This window comes from Acanthaster planci, linkage group LG06 (assembly GCF_054643075.1).
Source record: "Acanthaster planci isolate LZ-2023a linkage group LG06, COTS_SCS, whole genome shotgun sequence".
NCBI lineage: Eukaryota > Metazoa > Echinodermata > Asteroidea > Valvatida > Acanthasteridae > Acanthaster > Acanthaster planci.
The window spans coordinates 19,476,013-19,495,702 of NC_141782.1; the positions used below are offsets into that span (position 1 = coordinate 19,476,013).

General features: G+C 41.4%; 1 protein-coding gene across 2 annotated transcripts; it reads right to left on the minus strand.

Annotated features, from left to right (window-relative positions):
• Positions 1 to 981: 981 nt before the first annotated feature.
• Positions 982 to 18,369, minus strand: rspry1 (ring finger and SPRY domain containing 1). Of its 2 annotated transcripts, none has more exons than XM_022238793.2 (14): positions 18,295 to 18,369; positions 16,307 to 16,882; positions 14,222 to 14,274; positions 13,745 to 13,857; positions 11,918 to 12,103; positions 10,234 to 10,300; positions 9,354 to 9,485; positions 9,057 to 9,172; positions 8,521 to 8,664; positions 7,799 to 7,910; positions 7,535 to 7,637; positions 6,852 to 7,004; positions 6,473 to 6,577; positions 982 to 5,946 (listed from the first exon to the last, which is right to left on the minus strand). In XM_022238793.2, the coding sequence occupies exons 2-14, from the start codon at positions 16,753 to 16,755 to the stop codon at positions 5,844 to 5,846; spliced, it is 1,836 nt and encodes a 611-aa protein (XP_022094485.2). In that variant the 5' UTR covers positions 16,756 to 16,882; positions 18,295 to 18,369; the 3' UTR covers positions 982 to 5,843. The 2 variants fall into 2 exon arrangements, with proteins under 2 accessions (XP_022094485.2, XP_022094486.2); XM_022238794.2 differs by lacking the exon at positions 18,295 to 18,369 and adding an exon at positions 18,137 to 18,288.
• Positions 18,370 to 19,690: the final 1,321 nt, after the last annotated feature.

Genomic DNA, 19,690 nt, shown 5'->3' on the forward strand with positions numbered 1-19,690 from the left:
CTATTGTCATTGAATAATTTTTAATTTGTATCTCCAAAGTGTTAAATAGCTGAATGAGTTTCTTGAACACTTTGTAAATTTTTCTGTTGTTTTTTTATCAATGGGGTCATACTTTGCCAGCTGCTGGCAGGCAAAAACTATGACTGTAACAAAGTTTGGCTGGCCAGTTTTGGAGACAGAGCTTTTTCCAGCATTGCATCGCGCTTATGGAACTCGCTCGCTGAGACAAGAACATGACATCAAACATTTTCAGCAGCATCTCAAAACATTCTTTTTCTCATTAGCTTTTTCATTGTGAGCACAAAATTGAGTTTTCGTTTTCCACCTTAGACCGGTGCCTTCAAATAATTTACAGATTAAGTGCGTCTTATAAGTGCTTTATTAATATTATTATTAGTATTATTCTTATTAACGAAAATGGGTCACTTGGGAGACATTCCCATAGGAACGTGCACAAAATTTTTCAACCTTTTTTTATCTCAGTCTCGGTGAATTTCATTCACTGTTTTAAGACCTTAAGCTCAACACAGATTCCATCTTCTTCAGCAGAAACATCAAGCTGTTGAATATGTAGTGAACTTCAGAGAATTTGGATCAGGCTCTAACAGCGAATGTCTAAATCTTATTCTGAAGCTTGAGATTAAGATGGTGGTTAGGGGAGTTTGTTCATTGCTGTGTAAATCGTTTTTCCTCTCGTGAGACAGGAGCCAGTGAGACAGACTGATTCCTACTTCCTCCGTTGTAGTCTAGATGTCAACAGGAGGGGTGGGAACCACTCTGTGGGTGGGGACTCTTACCTCAGTGGTTCCCCTCACCACTGTCAATTATCAACACTCCAGAATTACAGTGTACCAGAGAAGTACCCTACACAACGAGTAACATTTCATATTTCTTACCAAGGAGATACTTGTGAACAGAGCAACTTACATTTAGATTCCACCAGACAAATCCACGGGTTGAATCAAAGCAGCAACTTAGAAATTGTGGACGCACTTTTGATCCTATTTTCAGGAAATTTATTACAGTAATAAGACCGAATCAAAAAGCCTGTCCAAATTAACATTTTTTAATTTTCTCCTTCACTGACTGCACAAAAACATGGACAACAGAAATAACAGCAAAACCCAATTTAAAATCTTGGAGGTTTCTGACAAACTTGTGATAAACAGGGTGACAGGCCACATAATGACTTGCGAAAACAATCTACATGTATTTGAGAAGAGATACATGTTACTGTGGTTCAACAGGCACATGCTGATGGGGTCACACGATGTTTACATGTGCCTTCCTCTGGGACCCAGAGGGGACAATGGAATGGACGGCTCTATTGAAAAGGATACGTACATGTATAAACAAATCATGACATCATCAGTAGGTAGGCCTATTGTGACCATAAATTTTACAGCTTATATGCAACAGCACAATTTCTGATTAATGTGAGGTAACACAAAAACAAAACAGCTTAGTTCAATAGGCTACTGCAATGTTGCTTTCAAAGATGTCTCAGCTAGTCATGCACTGAAGTTGAATCTCTTTTTCGCTCGATAATAGTTAATGGTAATTCTTGCCGTATTTAAGTGTGGAAATGTTTACTCTTGCCAAACCAAAGCTGCTTCCTGAGTGTAAGGATAGTGCAGTTGTTCGCATTGTTTGTAGCCATGTTGTTCACTTTTCTACCTTTGCTTCATGATGCAAGTATCGCTGGAAGTTTGTAAGCCGTAGGGCAATTTCTGCTATTTCACAGCTAGTTTCTTCATTTTTTCTTCTTTTTTTTCATCAAACTGAAATGTACTTGCCGAAAAGCTGCTGGAACATGTATGCTAACAAAACTTGTTGCCTTTTAAAAAAAATAGCACTTCCATCGACGACTGACTGTGTCCTTAAATGTACTTCTGTGAGGTCCAGACACTTTGTAAGGCATTTGTTAACTGCACATTTACTGTGCAACTGATTTGATTAAAAAAAATTTGGTTAACTGTTCTCTTCATTTCAGACTGGGTCAGAATAACTTGATCACCCCGTGAGTGGGAAACTATAAACATTGACAATAGGGCAATGCATGAACTTAACATTAGAAGAGTTCATGAATGAGATCCAGTCAGGGTAGTTGAGGCTTTTGAAACCCAAAACTAAAATGTTATCTTTGTGAAATAAAATGTCATTTCAGCGGTGTTTATCCAATGATTGGGAATCTACTTCTACCGGTAAATTGATATTTTGAAAGAGCACACAGTACTAACAGTATTTACAGAGAAAACAGGGCATAAAATACAGCTGAATCTTACCATTAGTTAAACCTGTATATTACCAAAGAAAAAGAATGTTACTTGTGATATTTTTTAAATTGAACAAAGTAGTTAAATTATAATAAAGCTTCGTAAAATATACAAGTCTTTCATCTTAAATACAAACTTTTTTATCTTCTGAAATGTAATTTACATGTTGGTTTTGGAATAACAATTCTATTAATTTTTATTATGATACAATAAAGCGATACAAAGTTTGACTTGCAGATTGTTTCTATTTGTAGCCTTGATGATCTATCAAAATCAAAATGCAGATTACAAATAATGTGAAATCCCCCCTTCCCAGTTTTGTGTACATTCAGTTGAGAATAGGTCATACATACCAGCCATACGGTGGATGAGTCCTTTTCCAAGTCCCAAGCACACCACACTGAACCATAGGAATTACATCTAAATACCAAATCTGGATTGATTGCATGAGTAGGCCATTGGCAACTTTGGATGCATGGTTTGCGCGAATGTCCCAAATGCTTGGGCATTTTCGACATGTTTATTCCCAATCACAATCTTAAACCAGTCAACTCTCTTTACAAGAAGGTCGATGGGACCAGCCACTTTACTCTGTTATAGATACTGTTTCAGTGCATGTTTCTAAATTGCCCCCTTCAATGGTGTCGAGTCTTGGGCAGAGCAACTAACACAGCACAGTGGCTTCATACAATAGTTAGCGCAGTGCTGTCTACCATTGGTGGGGGCCACAGTGATTGCAAATAGCCAGGGATAGTATTACCATGGTCACCTGATTCATCTATGGCCAGAACCTTGTTCTAAAATGACTGTAAAACCAAAGAAAAAAGAATTTAAAAGATTGGGGACCTGCTCTTTATAACAGCATCTTGTCATACCAGTGCTCTTACGTCAAGTGTCCTCGGACCATGGTGTCACGTTTATCACAAGCAGCACCAACAGCACATTTATACTTCAGGAGGCATTTAGTAGTCGGGGCCCAGATGAGGAATAAAGGAAATTATGCATGGGTTTATGGAGAACAAGAACCGATGTAAAGAAACTGGTTTACATGTGCTATTCCCCCTCCAACGCTGTGCGTGCACCTTAAATCAGGAACCTACAGTCCCCGCACACTCTACTGTCAATGCCACAGACAAAAAAAAAACATGCCTTAGGGCTAGGGGTGTACATCAGAATCGAGAACCCAACCCCTAATGTCAGGTACCGGGGATGGGACTAGGTAACCCAAACTATACATATTACCAAATAATTCAGATAATGAAAAGGGAAAGAAAAAAAATGGTTTCTTGGGGAAAATTTTCAAACAAAAACCACGCTTCGTGGAACGCTAAACCAGATTTTTGCATTTTGAGTCCAAAGGTAGTTGACTGAAGCTTTGGGGATGGACAAATATGACGATTGGAATTTTTTTCTTTGACTTTTTAGGTCGACTTCTGTTACGGGAAACTGGCTATATCCTTTTTTAACTTCAATTAGGCACCTGGTTTTGTTCTTTGTGACTCAGGCCAACTATCGTTTTCCCTTCACCCTTAATCACACAGGCACACCTTGGTGCCAAGTAACTATTGCACACTGCGGTGATGAAAAGGGGCATCTCTGACAAAAGCATTCCTGCACTTTCCCCTTTTATGACACAAAGTTTTCCTCCTGTTTTCAAAATGCCACACAAAGTAGATCTTAATCACTACCTGAAATATGAATATTGGAACCAAGACATTGATCGACCTTTGAGTTGAAACTTGTCAGCTGAACTGGCCTACTGGACACCATGCAGAGAAACTTGGGGAAACCTATCACCCGGTTTACAATCTTGAACTGAGTGTAGCACAATGTGAGATATGGTTGTCTGTGGATATAACGCTCTGTGGTCCACTCGCTGTAGCCAGCGGAGGCCGCACTGCGTGTGGGATCTGGTGCGCCTGACTTCATTTTCAACAGAATGTACACAACCTTTCATCAACCCCATGACTATAGGGCATGTGAGTGGCCCAGCATGGTAGACATGGAGCTCAAGTTGTTCTCCAAGGATAGTAAACTAGATTTACACGCTGCTGGGCAATATGTGGGAAATAAATTTGTCAATTTCAACTCTGACACTGTCATCACTTATCCAGACCCCAATCCTCAATGGAATAGTCACCCTCCTGCTTAAGCTCGGTAGTTTCGGATAAATGAGAGAGCATGTTTTGGAGAGAGTGTCTGCATGTGCAGTTTACAGTAGGAATAATGAACATCAATATCAACATTACAAACTTTTTTACAACAAACTAAACCAGATTTTGCTGAACTCTGAGTAGAATATTTCTAGATTATAGTTGGTTTCACTGAAACTACAATTCCCAGTTATTCTATAAGGCACTCTACTCCTGCTGTTATGATGCACGAAAGGGGGAATAAATGGTTACTTCCTGAATTATTCAACACAAGAAAATTGCCTTTGTCTCATTCAGAACTTGAATACAGAAAAAAAATAGATTGTTTTTTAACTTGATGCATACGTTCCTTAATTAGGACAAAAATCCAAATATACACAACTTCCGCTACACATCCTTCTGGACACTCAATATTCTTTTCAAATTGGTTTGAGGATTTCCCTTCTTTGCTTAGTAGGTGATTACAGAAGACAGTTCTGGGTTTCACCAGTCTAAAGGCAACTTATAATCCTACAGTGTTAAACAGTAACCACTTTCTATAGAGCTGTAATGTAAGATTTTTTTGTTGATGGATTCTGTTGGGAGTGGAGATGGATTCTGATGGATTTGGCTAATGGATTCTGATGGATATTTGTCAGTGGATTCTAACAGATTAGCTACAGAATTTTGATGGATTTTGACCAAGGATATTCTCATGGATCTGGCGACAGATTCTGCTGGATTTTAGCAGATGGATTAGCTCTGTTGGATTTAACAGCCTCCAACTTCTGCTGTTAGATTCTGTTTAGCTAAGCGGGACCGTCCGATGAAAACCTGGAGAGGGTTAAGCTGTGAGGTACACAAATAAAGCCTAAGCTCTAAATTGCGCCCCAGCCATGATGTAGAAAGACCTCTATTTGCTCTGTGCAGGAGTATGACATGGCATGTTTTCATCATGGAAACAAATGTCTCCTTGGATGGAAAACACCAAGTGCATGGACAGGTTTATGCGAGTTCGGCACAAGAGGCACTGACCAAGTCTGACAAATGTCTGTTAATGGGTCTTCAGGTGCGTGCCAGGTTAAAATTTTTCCCACCAACTTGTCTCTACTTCACTGGTGAAGGGGTGCTTCAAGTTAGAATGGATACAGTCTAATTGCAAACTTTACAGTTGGGGGCTATGCTTGTTTTGGGAAGTCAATGGGATGGAACTCATTGATTTCATGTGGGGGCACTTCAAGAGCAAAAGTCAAACTTTGGTTGATTACCAAAAAGAAAAACTCCTTTTCTTTTCTCCTGCACAGAAATTTTAAGCTTAGAAAATATTCCATCGAATGCCACAGAACTGAGATGACTTAAGCTAGTTACACAGTCACTTGGGAGAGAGAAACTGCGACCCATCAGCAAGGATGATGGTCAACTTGTTGACGCTTTGTCACGACTGGAGCTCACCGTCTTGGAGGAAGGCACGGACACTGATCGATCCCCGACAAAGGTGACACTGCTCCAGCTGAATTGCACATTCCATACACACACCGCTGGGAAGGGAAGGAAAGGGAGGGCAAAATTAAGAGGCTGTATTATGTCAATTGATGCCTGACCACTTGTGGATGGTATCATTTTCAGTCGAAAAATCTGGACATTTTTTATTAAAGAGACCTGATACCACTGTCACTTTTCACAAATAAGTAGAAAAGCGTGATGTGCTACATTGAAAGGGCAATTTGTACAAGATTTCTTATTGCAACTTCAACTCTAACACTCTCAGGCTTTGACATGGAAAAATATTTGCTACAACCCAGACGGCGTACTGTGACCACGTTAAACATGCAGTCACATCAAAAATGAATGGAAAATGTGACGATTTAACCCATCAAACATCGTGGCAAGGGCACGCTGCCACAGGGGGTTAACAGTTTCAACATACTCTCTGTGAAACATCAACAGAAACTTATAGCCGTTTTAAAACATCCTCGAGTGTGAACCAGCTCAATCGGAGTACTTCTAGAGTCACTCAACTTTTGAAATGCAGAAGAATTTGATTTGGGAAGTTATCATTCTCACCTGTGATTACATGGCTTCAGGATGACGTTGGCTTCTCGGTCAAAGCAGAGATTACAGGCGTTTTCACTGACACTCATATGTCGTAGTAAAGCCATCTTCTTATGTCTACAGAGAGAACAATCAACAATGAGGACAAATCAGAACAATGCACTAGTTTTTGTGAAGACAACTACTAGATTTTTAGGCCTTGAAACACAAACTGCTGAGGTCGATTTTAATTACAAACTAATAAAAGTTTTAAACATAATAGCCTGAAAGTGATTTCTAAAAGATTGAAATGTATCAGTTTATTGTTTCCTCTTTGAGTGTCATGCAAAAAGTCCCCATTATCAATAATTACGTTATTTGCTCTCTCAATAGTGTGGCTGCTGGGGCTTACTTGGGAAGGATGACCTTGTCGTCTGGGGCTAAGGTTGCGTATTCATTGAACGTTTTGAACGGCACTTGGGGCGGGTAAAAGAAGGCCTTCATCCCAAAGTTGAACTCGCACTGCTGGAATGACATGAAGCTCGCAGCGGCAAAAAACCCAGATCTGCAGACAAGAACAGATTATTAGGAAGAGTAGGCCTGAGCAAAAAACTGCAGGTGGCGGTCTGAGTGGTCTGAGTGCCTCACCGAGTCTTACAATTTATTTGCAGCTAAATGAGCACAAAATGAAGCATCATTACATGAGGGAAATGAACTCGGTTGCAGACATGCAGTGCTGCTTCACTACTTCACAGACTCTATCAATAAGATACTGCATTTTCATCACAGTGAGCACAGTTCCATTAGTAATCAAATTTCTATGAAATTTCTTTCACACTTTCTTTATTCACAAAATTTTGCCCACACAGTTTTTTAGATTAATAACGGCAAATGCAGAGCACTTTTATGGCACTATTCATACCCTAGACACCGTTTACCTTTGGAAATCAACCCAGGCATGCGACTAAAGCAGAGCACAGCCTTAAAGAAGAAAAAAGGGAGTTAGACTTGCCGCCAGTCCCTTTATTACAGTCACGACTGGGAAAGCAACGGGAATGCCGTGTTGGAGATACGACACCTGTGGAAAACACTTACTGGGCTGACGTAAAGACGTCCCTTTCTGGAGGTAAGAAGTTTCCATTCAGTGAGATCAACATCTCCTGACGCTCCAAGTCTAATAAGAATCCAACAATGTCCCCTAAACAAAATGCCAGACCAAATGTAACAAATTCAATCATAAATTTAATGGATACAGAACTGATTCATGAACTAGCAACCACTATCAAACTGGTACAAAGACTATTTAATCATGACACATTAGGCAGTGTTGTTACGTCAAGGAGGATCTGTAGCACTGACCTGCTTTCCACATGGGATGTCGATGGGGTCTACTCTTGGCCTTGTACCACAGCAGCTGTCGGCATCCGTCGTAGGAGAAAGAGAACTCGTCGTCCCCGATACCGTACCCTTCCTGGACAATTTCAGAAGAGACACCCACAAAAACTAAACACTGATTCATTTCTGCTGCTAATCGAGCACTGAAACAGGGTAAGTACGACAACAATTTGTGACCCACTCTGTGAAAATGAGTGGTGAGGCCGTTTTATTTAAACTTTGTGTCAGTTTGTTTTAGAAAGAGCAAGCTTAACTCCTTGTCACTCTTTTTGGCGTCCTAATGGAAGATGGACGTAATGTGGGCGATAAAGAGCATGGTTCCAAATTGATGCACACTGGGAAACGTTCTTTTGAAGGCCTGTTACACCACCCTGATGTAAACAAATTTCCAGGACAAATCACAGATCACGGCACTTCCTGTCACATCAGATTTGAACCACCTCACCAATCTGGGCAAACTCTGAGGTCAAGTGTAAAACATCAGCACTGGCTGATCAGTCGGCTCAAGTCACATAAAATCTTGGGCCTTTTTCCCTTCCAACTCTCCAAAAGCACAGAACTTACACAGCTAATGAAAAAATACCTCACCAATGGGCAACACCCAATGCTAAAAACTTCCAAAATTCTTCATAAGTTGTGTTGGGAGCTTTCTTCTATTTTTGCAATCTAACAACAGAGGTTGTTACCTGATTCAGGAATTTGCTGTTCTTGGTAGCCCAGCCAATCTGCATCACACCGTCGGTAATGATCCGGACCTCGTAGTACCAGACCCCGGCATCCACACAGAACGTACAACGCACACTCTCAAAGGATGAAGCGTCGCTCCGCGCCTGAGGGGCAGAGTTCCATGAAAATAAGTGAGTTTGACACAAAGCACCCCTTTCATGATGCAGAGCCTGTTTATCAAGTTTTGCTACACCACATTAGATAACTTTAAAGCATAGCAAAATGCCTCTGCGCACTCAACACCTAGGGAGGCAAGAGCCATATATTTTTATACAGTAGTTGCGACATCTACAATCTTGGAGCCATTTTGGTTCCAAAGTTTGCCATGAAAGCACACCCTATGGCATATTCGTTGCCTATTTGCACATTTGGAAAATATACATACATACCACAGCAAGCATGCAGAACTCTACATCACACCTTTTGCTACACAAATGAGGCTCTTCTCTAATTCACAAAGGAGACCACTGAAACATGGGCCCTTGGGAATTCTTACCTCAAGCCCGGTGGGTGTTATCTTGAGATATTCACTGACATCCCTGTCATTCAGCATGGCGTGGCAATCCTTGAGGGACACTAACTCGTGAGTGTATGGTCTGCCTTCCACCAGGACTGTCAAACAGAAGTCACAATTTGCAAGAATCGGCATTACAAGTTAAAACTGAGTTTGTTTCATTAATGGTTCCTATTTTCTCTCCTAAAAGTTTAGATAAAGTTAGGCAATACCTAAGGAGGTAATATCACCATTCTTACAAAAGAGCTGTCAAAAGATGACAATGTGATTGATACTTACACAGGTTGTCCAAACACCACTGGGCACAGAAGCCCACCTGTCTGAGCATCAGGTCCTCACTGTTGGCGTACTTCTCCAATGGAAGCAAGTGCTCCCGAATCCCACTGTTAGAAATCGTTATCTTGTTTTCAGCTGCAGGGAAAAAAATTACAAAATGAATAACTAACCTTGGGTTCTGGGCATTGAGCAACTACCATAGACGATACTAAGACCAACCAGAAATACTTCTTGAAAAGAGTTTTTAAACGGCTTTAGTTTGTTGCACAGTGAGTTGTCTCTTAATATTCCACTGTATAATTTGGATAAAAACTGTAATTCCAACAAAGGAGAAAGACTGTCATATTTTAAACGGGAGTGCTGGGTTTTACAGGACACTTTTCTGCAGTTTCTGTGAGAAAGTTACCGTGTTGAAAATGGCCATTTGCTGGTATGCAAGTTCGCAAAGTTTCCAAAAGGGTGAAACCTAGTGTTCCAATGTTTTCTCATGATGTATGATGTATTTGCAATGACAAACCACATTCTCTCCGATGAAATATTTAAAGCAGCACCGTACATTGAGCTGTTAACAGCACAGTGCCATTACCATGAGCATTGACACGGTTTGCGTGAGCGCCTCAGGAAAGTTTGATAGGTCGATGACCCGATGATCTGGGAACAGCGTGGAAACACATGTGGCATTAGTTGATCCTTCTACCCGCTAACCAAAAAAAAACGTGACCGGGAAAGGGCTTGATTCAAATGTGACTGCTCTGATTTTCCTCCACTGAACAAAAATTCAGGCATGGACTCATTCTGTATTACTTTGCACAGTGACTTTGTGAAGTTTGCATCTTGAGTCTTATGTGCTTTTTCATAAACTACCCCATTACAATGTACTCACATGTTTGTGAAAATTTCTCCAAGGCTATGAGGGAAAAAAGAACCACCTGGGGGCTGAACTTCAAGTTCTGCAAGAGCGACAACAGATTACCGTGTAAGTCTTTGCCCTACGTGCTGACCAGTGTTGTAGTCGAGTCCATCACAAGTCCCTGCAAGGCCATCGCGAGTCATCCGACTCAGAAGTCTAGTCACAAGTAATCCAAATAAACTGCAACAGAAGCGTTCCCTGGTCATTGCTCACCCTCGTGCTTGCGACTGGACTAGTCAAAGGACTTGTGATGGCCTGACTACAATAATGCACACAAACACATACACGATAAGCATGGATGCATTAGACCCCACCCCTTCGAGGTCCTTCAAAATGAACCAGGACGTTTTGCTGGATTGAGGAATGTAGAATGTAGGCCCCCCCCGCCTCCTTACACGGTGCATACTGCCAAACATACAATATAATTATAAGCCATTGCATAATAGTGCATCTCTAAGGGATTCAGGAAAGCAAAACATTGAATAATAGGTAACTGAATCCTTAACAGAAAGAAGGGCCCAACTCCGACAAAACCTTTTTGAGTTTAAAAAAAACAACTGAATGTTGATTGAAGGAACTGCAAAGGATATCAATTAGCTCTCCAAGGCCGAAATGGTGGAGTTGGGCCTTTCTTTTAATGATGTATTCAATTATAAAGCACACATGACCACTATTTCTGGTATACAAGGTACTCCATCATCATTCCTGAAAATCAAATCAGCCCCCCCCCCGGGAAACATACAGCTTGATTCTCCCATTTCAGACACAAGCAGCTAATCAAACACATCAACCATATCTGCTCTCGTAGGTAACAATTTACACCCCTGAGTGGAGAGCGATTAGTAAGAATAACATGACTTGCCCAAGGTCACAACACAAAACCAGTTCCTGGATGCAAACCTCTAACCCTATGTGCAAGAGTTACAAACTCTGTCCAAATAGTCACAGGCCAACCAAAAATGCATTAAGCTCTTGCTGCCGGGGAACCCCATTTTGAGCACCATGGGTTCATACGCAGAGCTGGGGTGCCCAAAATGGGACAAAAGAGCTGGTCCATGTAATAAAAGACCCTACTTGGAACAAAAGACCCGCTGCAGGGAATTGCCATCATTTTTCGGCTTGCATTTTTCAAAGGTAATCCGTCACTGTTTTCAAACAGTACACCACTGTTTTGGGCATAGAACGTCCACGGATTAGCACCGCAGACAAAAGTGCTCCAGGGCCCCATTGATGAGCAACACAGCACCACTGTATGCTAATCCAGCCGCATTTGAAAAGATGACACTCGCATTCACTGGGGACAAAGGAAATAACGCAACACCTCACAATTCTGGGCTCTCTTGACAGGGTGGCAGGCCTGGCTGAAATACTCAGGAGTCACTGAAGAATACCTGTCAGCTTAGAGTAGCCACTAGCAGTCATTTGTGTGGGTGTAAACTTCCATTAAGTGAAATGATGAATTTTTGAAGAATTTTGAAAACTGAAAATCTTGAAAAACGCTCGTATGTGAACACTGCATTTTTAAAATCACCTGGAAGCATGTGGTTAACAAAAGGAGTTACTGTAGCGTACTGTAGGTTTAAGTTCTGATCACAAATTTAACAAGCTACAAGTTCCTAGGATAGGGCCTACATGAAGAAATACCAATTTCTCTGACCAAGCTTGACAGGAGATATTGCAGCACGTCGCCAGTGAGCATGGTGATACTTTTGGGCCCGGCCAACTTCTCGGCTAGACATCCCAGGACTGTAGCAATGTTCCGATGCTTGGCTGCACAGGCAAGAGCCTCCTGTGGAAGACCTTTGGGGATTCCCAGAGCTCCATACAGCCTGTGTATTGTTTCCTGCGCAAGAAAATACATAAAAAATGGAAACGCTGGACTCTCAATCAATACCCTACACCAAAGAGGTCAGGATTCTAAACATTCCAGAAAAACAACCTTCCATTCAAGCTCAGAAGTTTATTTGAAGAAAAATTGCACAGCTTCTCTCCATGACATTTGTAAGGAAAGTTTTGTGCAGGATCAGGCAACATACAGAATGTCTGATGACACCTATGGTTTAGGCTAACCTTGACAATTTCTCTGATATACAAGCAATGCATTCTGTTTTGTGCAGAGCTTTCTGGAGTTTTGCTTGTAATGTCTTATGATTATTTTGTCACCAATTTTCTGAAAATCCGGCACATCATTCCTGCTTTAATTAAAAAAACAATCTTAAATATGTAAAACTTTTCTCATTGATGTTTTGTTTTGTTTTCAGTGTACACTGGCTCACATGCATGAGGCAGAGAAACGTACCACAAATTGAAACTTCACTCATAAAGCCTTTGCATGTGCTTTATACCAAATTTCAAGCAAGATCAGTAACGAGACAGCTAATAATTTATGAGCAGGAGGGCAGAGTCCACCAATTACAATAAAGTAATTCAGTGCCCCTGAAGAACATGATTCATCAGTCACAAACTCCGTCACTTTCACCAGGTCAAGTGCCTTGTAGGAAGACCTCTGCCTTGCAGGATATATCAACGAGACCCTGCCGCAAGTAAGGGTTGTCTGCCATTGGCCGACTGCCAGGCAAATGATTCCTGTATGACACGGTCTGCCACATGCCGATTTTCGCTTCCTCTAAACAGCAGGAAATAAGGGCTTTGGTTGGTTTGGATTTTTTTTTTCAGAATTTTGAAATACATGTATGGTTTTCTGCGGTATTTACAGCAGAATCATCAGGACGGTTGGAATGCAACACATGAAACTTGGTACACATGTGCTTTTCTTTACTGCACTCTGTCAACTTTAACCCTAACCCTCCTCCATCCTACAAAATCCTTTGGGCGGTTTTTGGAGGGTTTTGTAGGATTGAGGGTGAATGGCAAAAGTGCGTGGTTGATTGCAAAGGACGCAATGACTGAAGGTCGTTGGTTAGACCTTGTGTTATTCTTGCCCAGTCATGCATAAATTCAACCCGATATTTCTTTTGAATCAAACGCACTACTCAAGAATGCCATTCACACTGCCTCAACATGATGACAGGAATTGTCAGAGGATTTTGAAAGATTGAGGCAGTGGGCACACCTCCAAGTAACATTTTCAAGAAATTTTGGAGGATTCTGGAGGATTGAGGAAGGTCCCTAGCAAAAAGGGCCTGGGGGGGTTAGGGTTAAACATGTTGACACACAATATCAATACCTGTCATGATAACAGTCAAAGTCAGGTTGGCAAAGTGGTTCATTCCTTGCCTTCCCACCTCTCCAAGTTCAATGCAGGGGTTAGAATTCCACCCAGGCTGACATGTTGATTGAGCTTTCAGTCCCAACCCGACAACCAGGGTTTCCCCTGAAACATTTGTCCGAGGCTTTCCTCCCACCGCTAAAACTGAACATTTCTTCACTGTCTATTTTCCCCCAGGGCCCCTTGGGAGAACAGTTGATAACTGACAGGGCTTTACCTCGGTTCCATAGAGAAAAAAAATACAGCAAACCTTACCACAGTTGGTAGAGGGCACTCATCTATAAGTAACGTTATGACAGCTGGTCCCAAGCCATCTTCCATTGGGATAACACGAATCATGGACAGGACCACCCTCAGCCAGCCACTTTCTACAGTTGCCAACGGAAGAAAAACTGGACGTCAGTTTTATCATATTTCACAGAGAGTGAAATAGGGCACCAACTGATGCTTGGGTATCATTAGCTTTTACTAGAATCAAAAGAACCGTCGTGTGTAAAGAGTCATCAGATAAAAGGGTCACGACCGAGGTGAGTGATTGGAAAAAAATGTCCGATGTCCGAATGTAAGCTCATCCTTTGGCTTAGACTACCTACTCAACAAATTTGAAAATATCTTCAATCAAATGTCACTTGGAAAAGATTCACCTTGTAATCTGGTAACTTTGTCCAACTGAGGAAAAAAAAGCACAACAGTCATTGTGCAGAATATATAAAAATCTGCAACGTGACTTACCACTCTCGGCAATATCATGAAGCCTAAGCATTGAAGAAGGTGGCTCAGGGTCACTGAAACAAGAAAGTTAGATTTTCATATTAAGTTAGTTTCTAATTTGTCAAACCTTGTCAAAGGAAAAACTTTCAGTAAAATTTCTTAATTAGATATCAACCCCCACTGGCCTCAATCACACTGGTTTCAATGTGCAATTAGTTTTTCAAACACTTAGGACGGCAAGGGTTGATTTAAAATTAAGCAATTATTCAAGCTCCCTGACCCAATGCATCCAGATTCTGTGTGATTTACTCCACACCTGGAGGGTTGTGGTTTTACTTTCTGGGCCTCGGGCAAGTGGATGCGAAGTCTGTCCCCATCAGATTCTCCCTTGGCACCCTTCTCAAATGCTTCAAAATCCAACAACACCAATGCTTGCTGAATGCAACCAAACACAACACAACACAACCGTAGTCAGTGGATTACACAGAGTAACCTGTCACTTGTACTGGCAGAGAAATCCGACAACTTTCAACCACTGTTGCATGTTGTCGCAATGAATAGGGTTGGGGCTAGTCTGAAAATTTAGAACTCTCAGTACTGCGTTTGAGACTATAGTGCATGAAACAGTGAAAACATGCAACAAAAGAAAACTGACCTATACACCATCTCCTTGATACTACATACCTGCATTGCAACAAATCATCAGGACAGGTTCTACAAGTAGTTTATATTACTACACATTCTTTTTAGAGTCATCCTAAGAGGCTGCTTGGTCAGTTGTTGTGAACAATTGTAAAGCCGTTAAAGTGGGTAACCTAAGGCTTCAAAGTGAAATCACTTGGCTTCAACCTAAGGTGTACAATGTTGAAGTGAATGTGAAATTTTGACTTTTTGGACTTCATGTTTGATTTGAGACTTCCAATTTGTTCTTGAAATACTGACAGCCTGTTTTGCTATATAAAAACTTTGGGTAATTCAGGGCTCACATTTTGACTTTTTGGGGGCACTGCCATTTTTGCCCCAAGAAATGGGACAATTTAAGGGGCAATAAGGCCTAAATTTCTACAGAGCAAAGGCACTGAGGCCAACGTGTAAAACATTCTGCAAACGAGTTTAAAAACAAAACAAAAAATGGTGTTTCATGTGCCTGAGCTATCATGTTTAAATATATTTTATAACCAAGATATCACTCCCAAAAATTCTTATGACAAAACATCCTTTTACAGAATGGAACTGCCAGAATTTCTGACAAAGCATTTCTTAATTTGGAGAAAATTAATTCTTACAAAAGAATTCCAGTGAATGAAGCAAAAGAAAACTCGTTATTTTGACACATCTTTTTCGACTGCATAGTGCAAGCTCACCAACCATATCCCCTCGCACTGTAAAGTTGACCAGCCCATTACATGTACGTCACATAAAAAACAATTACGCACATGTAGTTGAGTCTACTGCATCCGTGCACATGCGATACAAAACTAAGGCAAAATATAGACAAAACGGAACTAGCCGTAGCTTTAGAGGTCCGTTTCAGACACGGCCTAAGCGCATTTACGCATGTGCTGGCCAGCTTGCTGTACATAATGCCTGGCTAGACTGATTAGCCGCCATGCACCCGGGCGGCGGGCCGCCGCACGTGCCAGCAGCGTTAAAAACGTTGGGATGCAGAACAAAATACATGTACATTTATGGATTATAAATCGAAGCCAACTGCATGCGAGCCTCACACCCTATGGCGTGCTTGGTCTGGCAGCTTGGAGCTAGCCTGGCCATGCACATAATGTGGTGTGAAGATGATCGTGTACTAAAAGACTTCACCATGAAATGCATTCACGTAAATTTGCGGTCAGAAACTTATGGGACACACAGGGTATTGCTTCAAGGGGTACCACTGCTGGGAAGAATGGAGCACACAGCCAACTTTGGCCATGGACAAAGTGGAAATTTTTAAGGCACCATGGCTAATTGTAAGGGCACTGCCATGGCCGCAGTGGCAGCTGTGAAATTAGAACCCTGGTAATTTGTGTTGGCTAAAGACTTAAGTATGTCAATCTGATTCTGTTTAAGTGTATTTTGTTTGGGGTAAGAGTAAATACAAAAACCTACTTGTCTACAAGCCGCCTGATAATTGACAAGGTATCCAGGACGAGAATGTCGGTGTTGGTGTTGTCATCATCATCATCATCATTGTCACTGGACGACAGTCGCGTCAAGAACAGGTTTGGATGCCTGACATTGTGTAGTTGTCTCTCCAGGCTTTGCTGCGCGGACTGGTGCATGACAGTCACGTGATGTCCCCTGGGTGGTGGGTGTGGCTGCCCATGCTGGCCATGCTGCTGTTGGTGATGGTGGCGTTGGCGGTGGTTACCATGGTGGTTCTGGTGATGGCGGCAAGGTGGCTGTCGACTGCGGTCCTTGCTAAAGCAGGAGCTCCCCATGTGATAGATCCCTCGGGCGAGGCACACAAGTCCAGAGTTGAAGGCACGGGCGGCATACACAAAAAGTGGAGGTGGGTCTTGCAGTAGAAGATAGCTAGCCCAGACGGTAACTATCATTGGTTTATGTCAAACAAGCTGTTTTTCTGTCAGTACATTTTGGTTGATTTTTTTGGTAAAACTCAACTGTTTGAAGACCAACAGCAAATGCTTTCGTGTACCAACTGTTACTTGCAGAGTGTCTTTCCTGAAAATTCAAAGAGGGCAAAGGTCATGGCAACAGCCCAATAGGTACATGGATGACTACAATGCACAAAGAGTACAACATGCTCTCCTCATAACTATTTTGGGATTAGTAAGTTGAGCTGTGCTATCAGCAGATATTGTGGCAGAATCAGTTGATCCTTCTTCTATCAGCCAATGAACTTCAAATCCACACAGCTGTGGGAGATGTTTTGAAAAGGGGATATAAAGTCCAGGATTTTCAACAGGATTGTCAGATAGATGTCGATACAGATCAATCAGTCAGACCAACCAGACAACTGCAACCAGCCAACCATTCAAATTCTGATTAAAAAGTAGTTCTAGCCAAACTGCAGGCTGAGAGAGGCCGCATTTGGCATGGTAAACTTGATATGGAGAGAAATCTATATGGGTCATTCCATGAGCCATGAGATTGGGGCACAATTTGTGACGGTGTCCTTGTTACATGGATAACTTTTACCACCTGTCATGACCTGTACGCTGTAACACCTCTGTATTCAGCCTAACAAGATGTACATGTATAACTATGTCAAATGGAATCCACATGCAGGGAAACAGCTGTTCATTTTTATGGAACCCACGTAACAATGGATACCATTACAAATTGTGCCCCAACCTCATGGAATGACCCATATACATGTACGGACAACACTTGATGCCCCTGTGCACAAACCTATGAGACTTGTCTGAAAAAACTTAAGTGTTTTCTAAGTAATGCTTTGGAATTTTCTTAGCTAAATTTCACTTATTAATACATGTTACCACTTCCCCGATGGCTGTAATAATATTTTAAGGTAAAATTAGTAGGCCTATCATGCCTATATGAAATTTTACCCTTGATATTTATGACACTCGGGGTAGTCCAATTATGGAATTATGAGTAATCAAGCATTACGGATTGCCCCACAAATCACAGGCAAACCCTAGCCATAACCTGCCTCTCTACATAGGCTATTTAATTTAGTATGAGAATTGAGATGCCGATGCACCCCTTTTTTACCACGTTTACATTTTGTTGGGAACATTAATTTAAGAGTAGGCCTAAAGCTACTTATATCTGGAGTAAGAAAAGTCCTGAGTCACTGGTTCCAAGCTCTCAGCCTGTTTGTTAGATACATATAGATACTATAGGCTACGTGTATGTTCATGACACATTTAACCGCTCACGGCAGTTCACCGCACGTGTCCGAAAACTGGGCAAAAGTCACAAAACGAAAACTGAATTTTTTGTGCATACCAATGAATCTCGAAAGGAACACATGAATGGGGCTCGATACGTAAAACATTATTTCTCTGTATATTACAAGGACAAATATCTAAGTTTAGACGGAGCAATTAACCAAAACAATGAGACGAAAGCTCCCAGACAAGCTCCGATACTTTTTACAATCCTACCTTCCTGTTGCGGCACGGTATATATAAGGCATAATGCAACTTCGTGACGTGCAGTCTGGTTTCGCTTATTCTAAACGTATGTGCGTCGAATAAAATTTCGTCAGGTGCCAGAAAAGAAGGGGGGGCGAACCGGAACCAAGCCTTTAAACTTCAACCTAGTACATGTACATGTATTTTATGGCCTAGAGGCTTCGCCTGATCATTTTGAACTCCCTCAGCACTGAGTGACTTCGAAGTCGTCAGCGCAATGTCAGATACTTTAGATAGAGCCACTAAAACATTGAACTGCATAAAACCTAATATTGAAGTATTTTTAGAGGCCTACATTCAGGCAAATTGGGGTGTCGATATTGTATTCTAATTAACCATCATAAGACGGCGACGAAACCCCTAGCTAGTATGAAAAACTGCCCCAAACTAGGGGGAACGAGCTGATGTCTGTCATTTCAGACACCACATTTTGGAAAAACGCTCCTTTTAATTTGAACTTGGGTCATCAAAATGCAACAATGGAACGCAACAATAGTTTTCCCTTACGGCGTTTGACAGATGGCCTTCTCGTGCAAAAAAAATTGATCTAAAAGTTACCATGAAATCGTTATTCGTATAAAAAAATGTAACACGCCATTCACAATATCACATTAATAGTGAAGAAAATATATATTCTTGTATTCCCTGTTTCTTGTCTCGGCTTTGTTTTATGTTGTATTGCTTCATCATGGTATCAAGTTGATTTCTCTGCGGTGTTTTGTTAATTGTTACGCAACTTTTGCTTTTTAAGGTTTTGTCACCTCTTCTTTTCTGATTTACCCCTAACTGTTTGTGGAAATACATCGGGAAGAGGATATTGATGCAACTTTAAAAAAATTTTTGCTGTTATATCTAAGCATGGCTATGTCCACTGTGTACACGTTTATGTCCCAACTGTGATTTAAATTACGCTTTGCACTCAGTGTTAGTACTGAGTTTCGAGGTTATTATTCTCTCTGGTAACAAAATAGGTGCGTGACCATGAGTCCTGGGGAACCGCGGGGCCAAGTTTCAATTTGCATGGTAATATTTGCAGCTAACAAAACTGCCTGGGTTAAACACGGTTCCATTTTTAAGTTGACGTGGGACAGAAGTGTAACCATGGGCGTAAATCTTGGGGTTTGATGGGGGTGGATGGTCTATTGAATCATCCCCCATACATACACATACACTTTTTGTGATGAGCAAAAAATTAAGCGAATTGTGAAGAGAACTGAGGGGAACATAAAGCCATAAATATGCTATTCTGATGTAAAATTCTGCATGAATTTGATACACATTAAGGCGTAGACCTACAGATGTAGGAGAAAGTCGAGCATGATGGGACACGGGGCAAGATACAGCTTCATAACTTTACCCGCAAGCT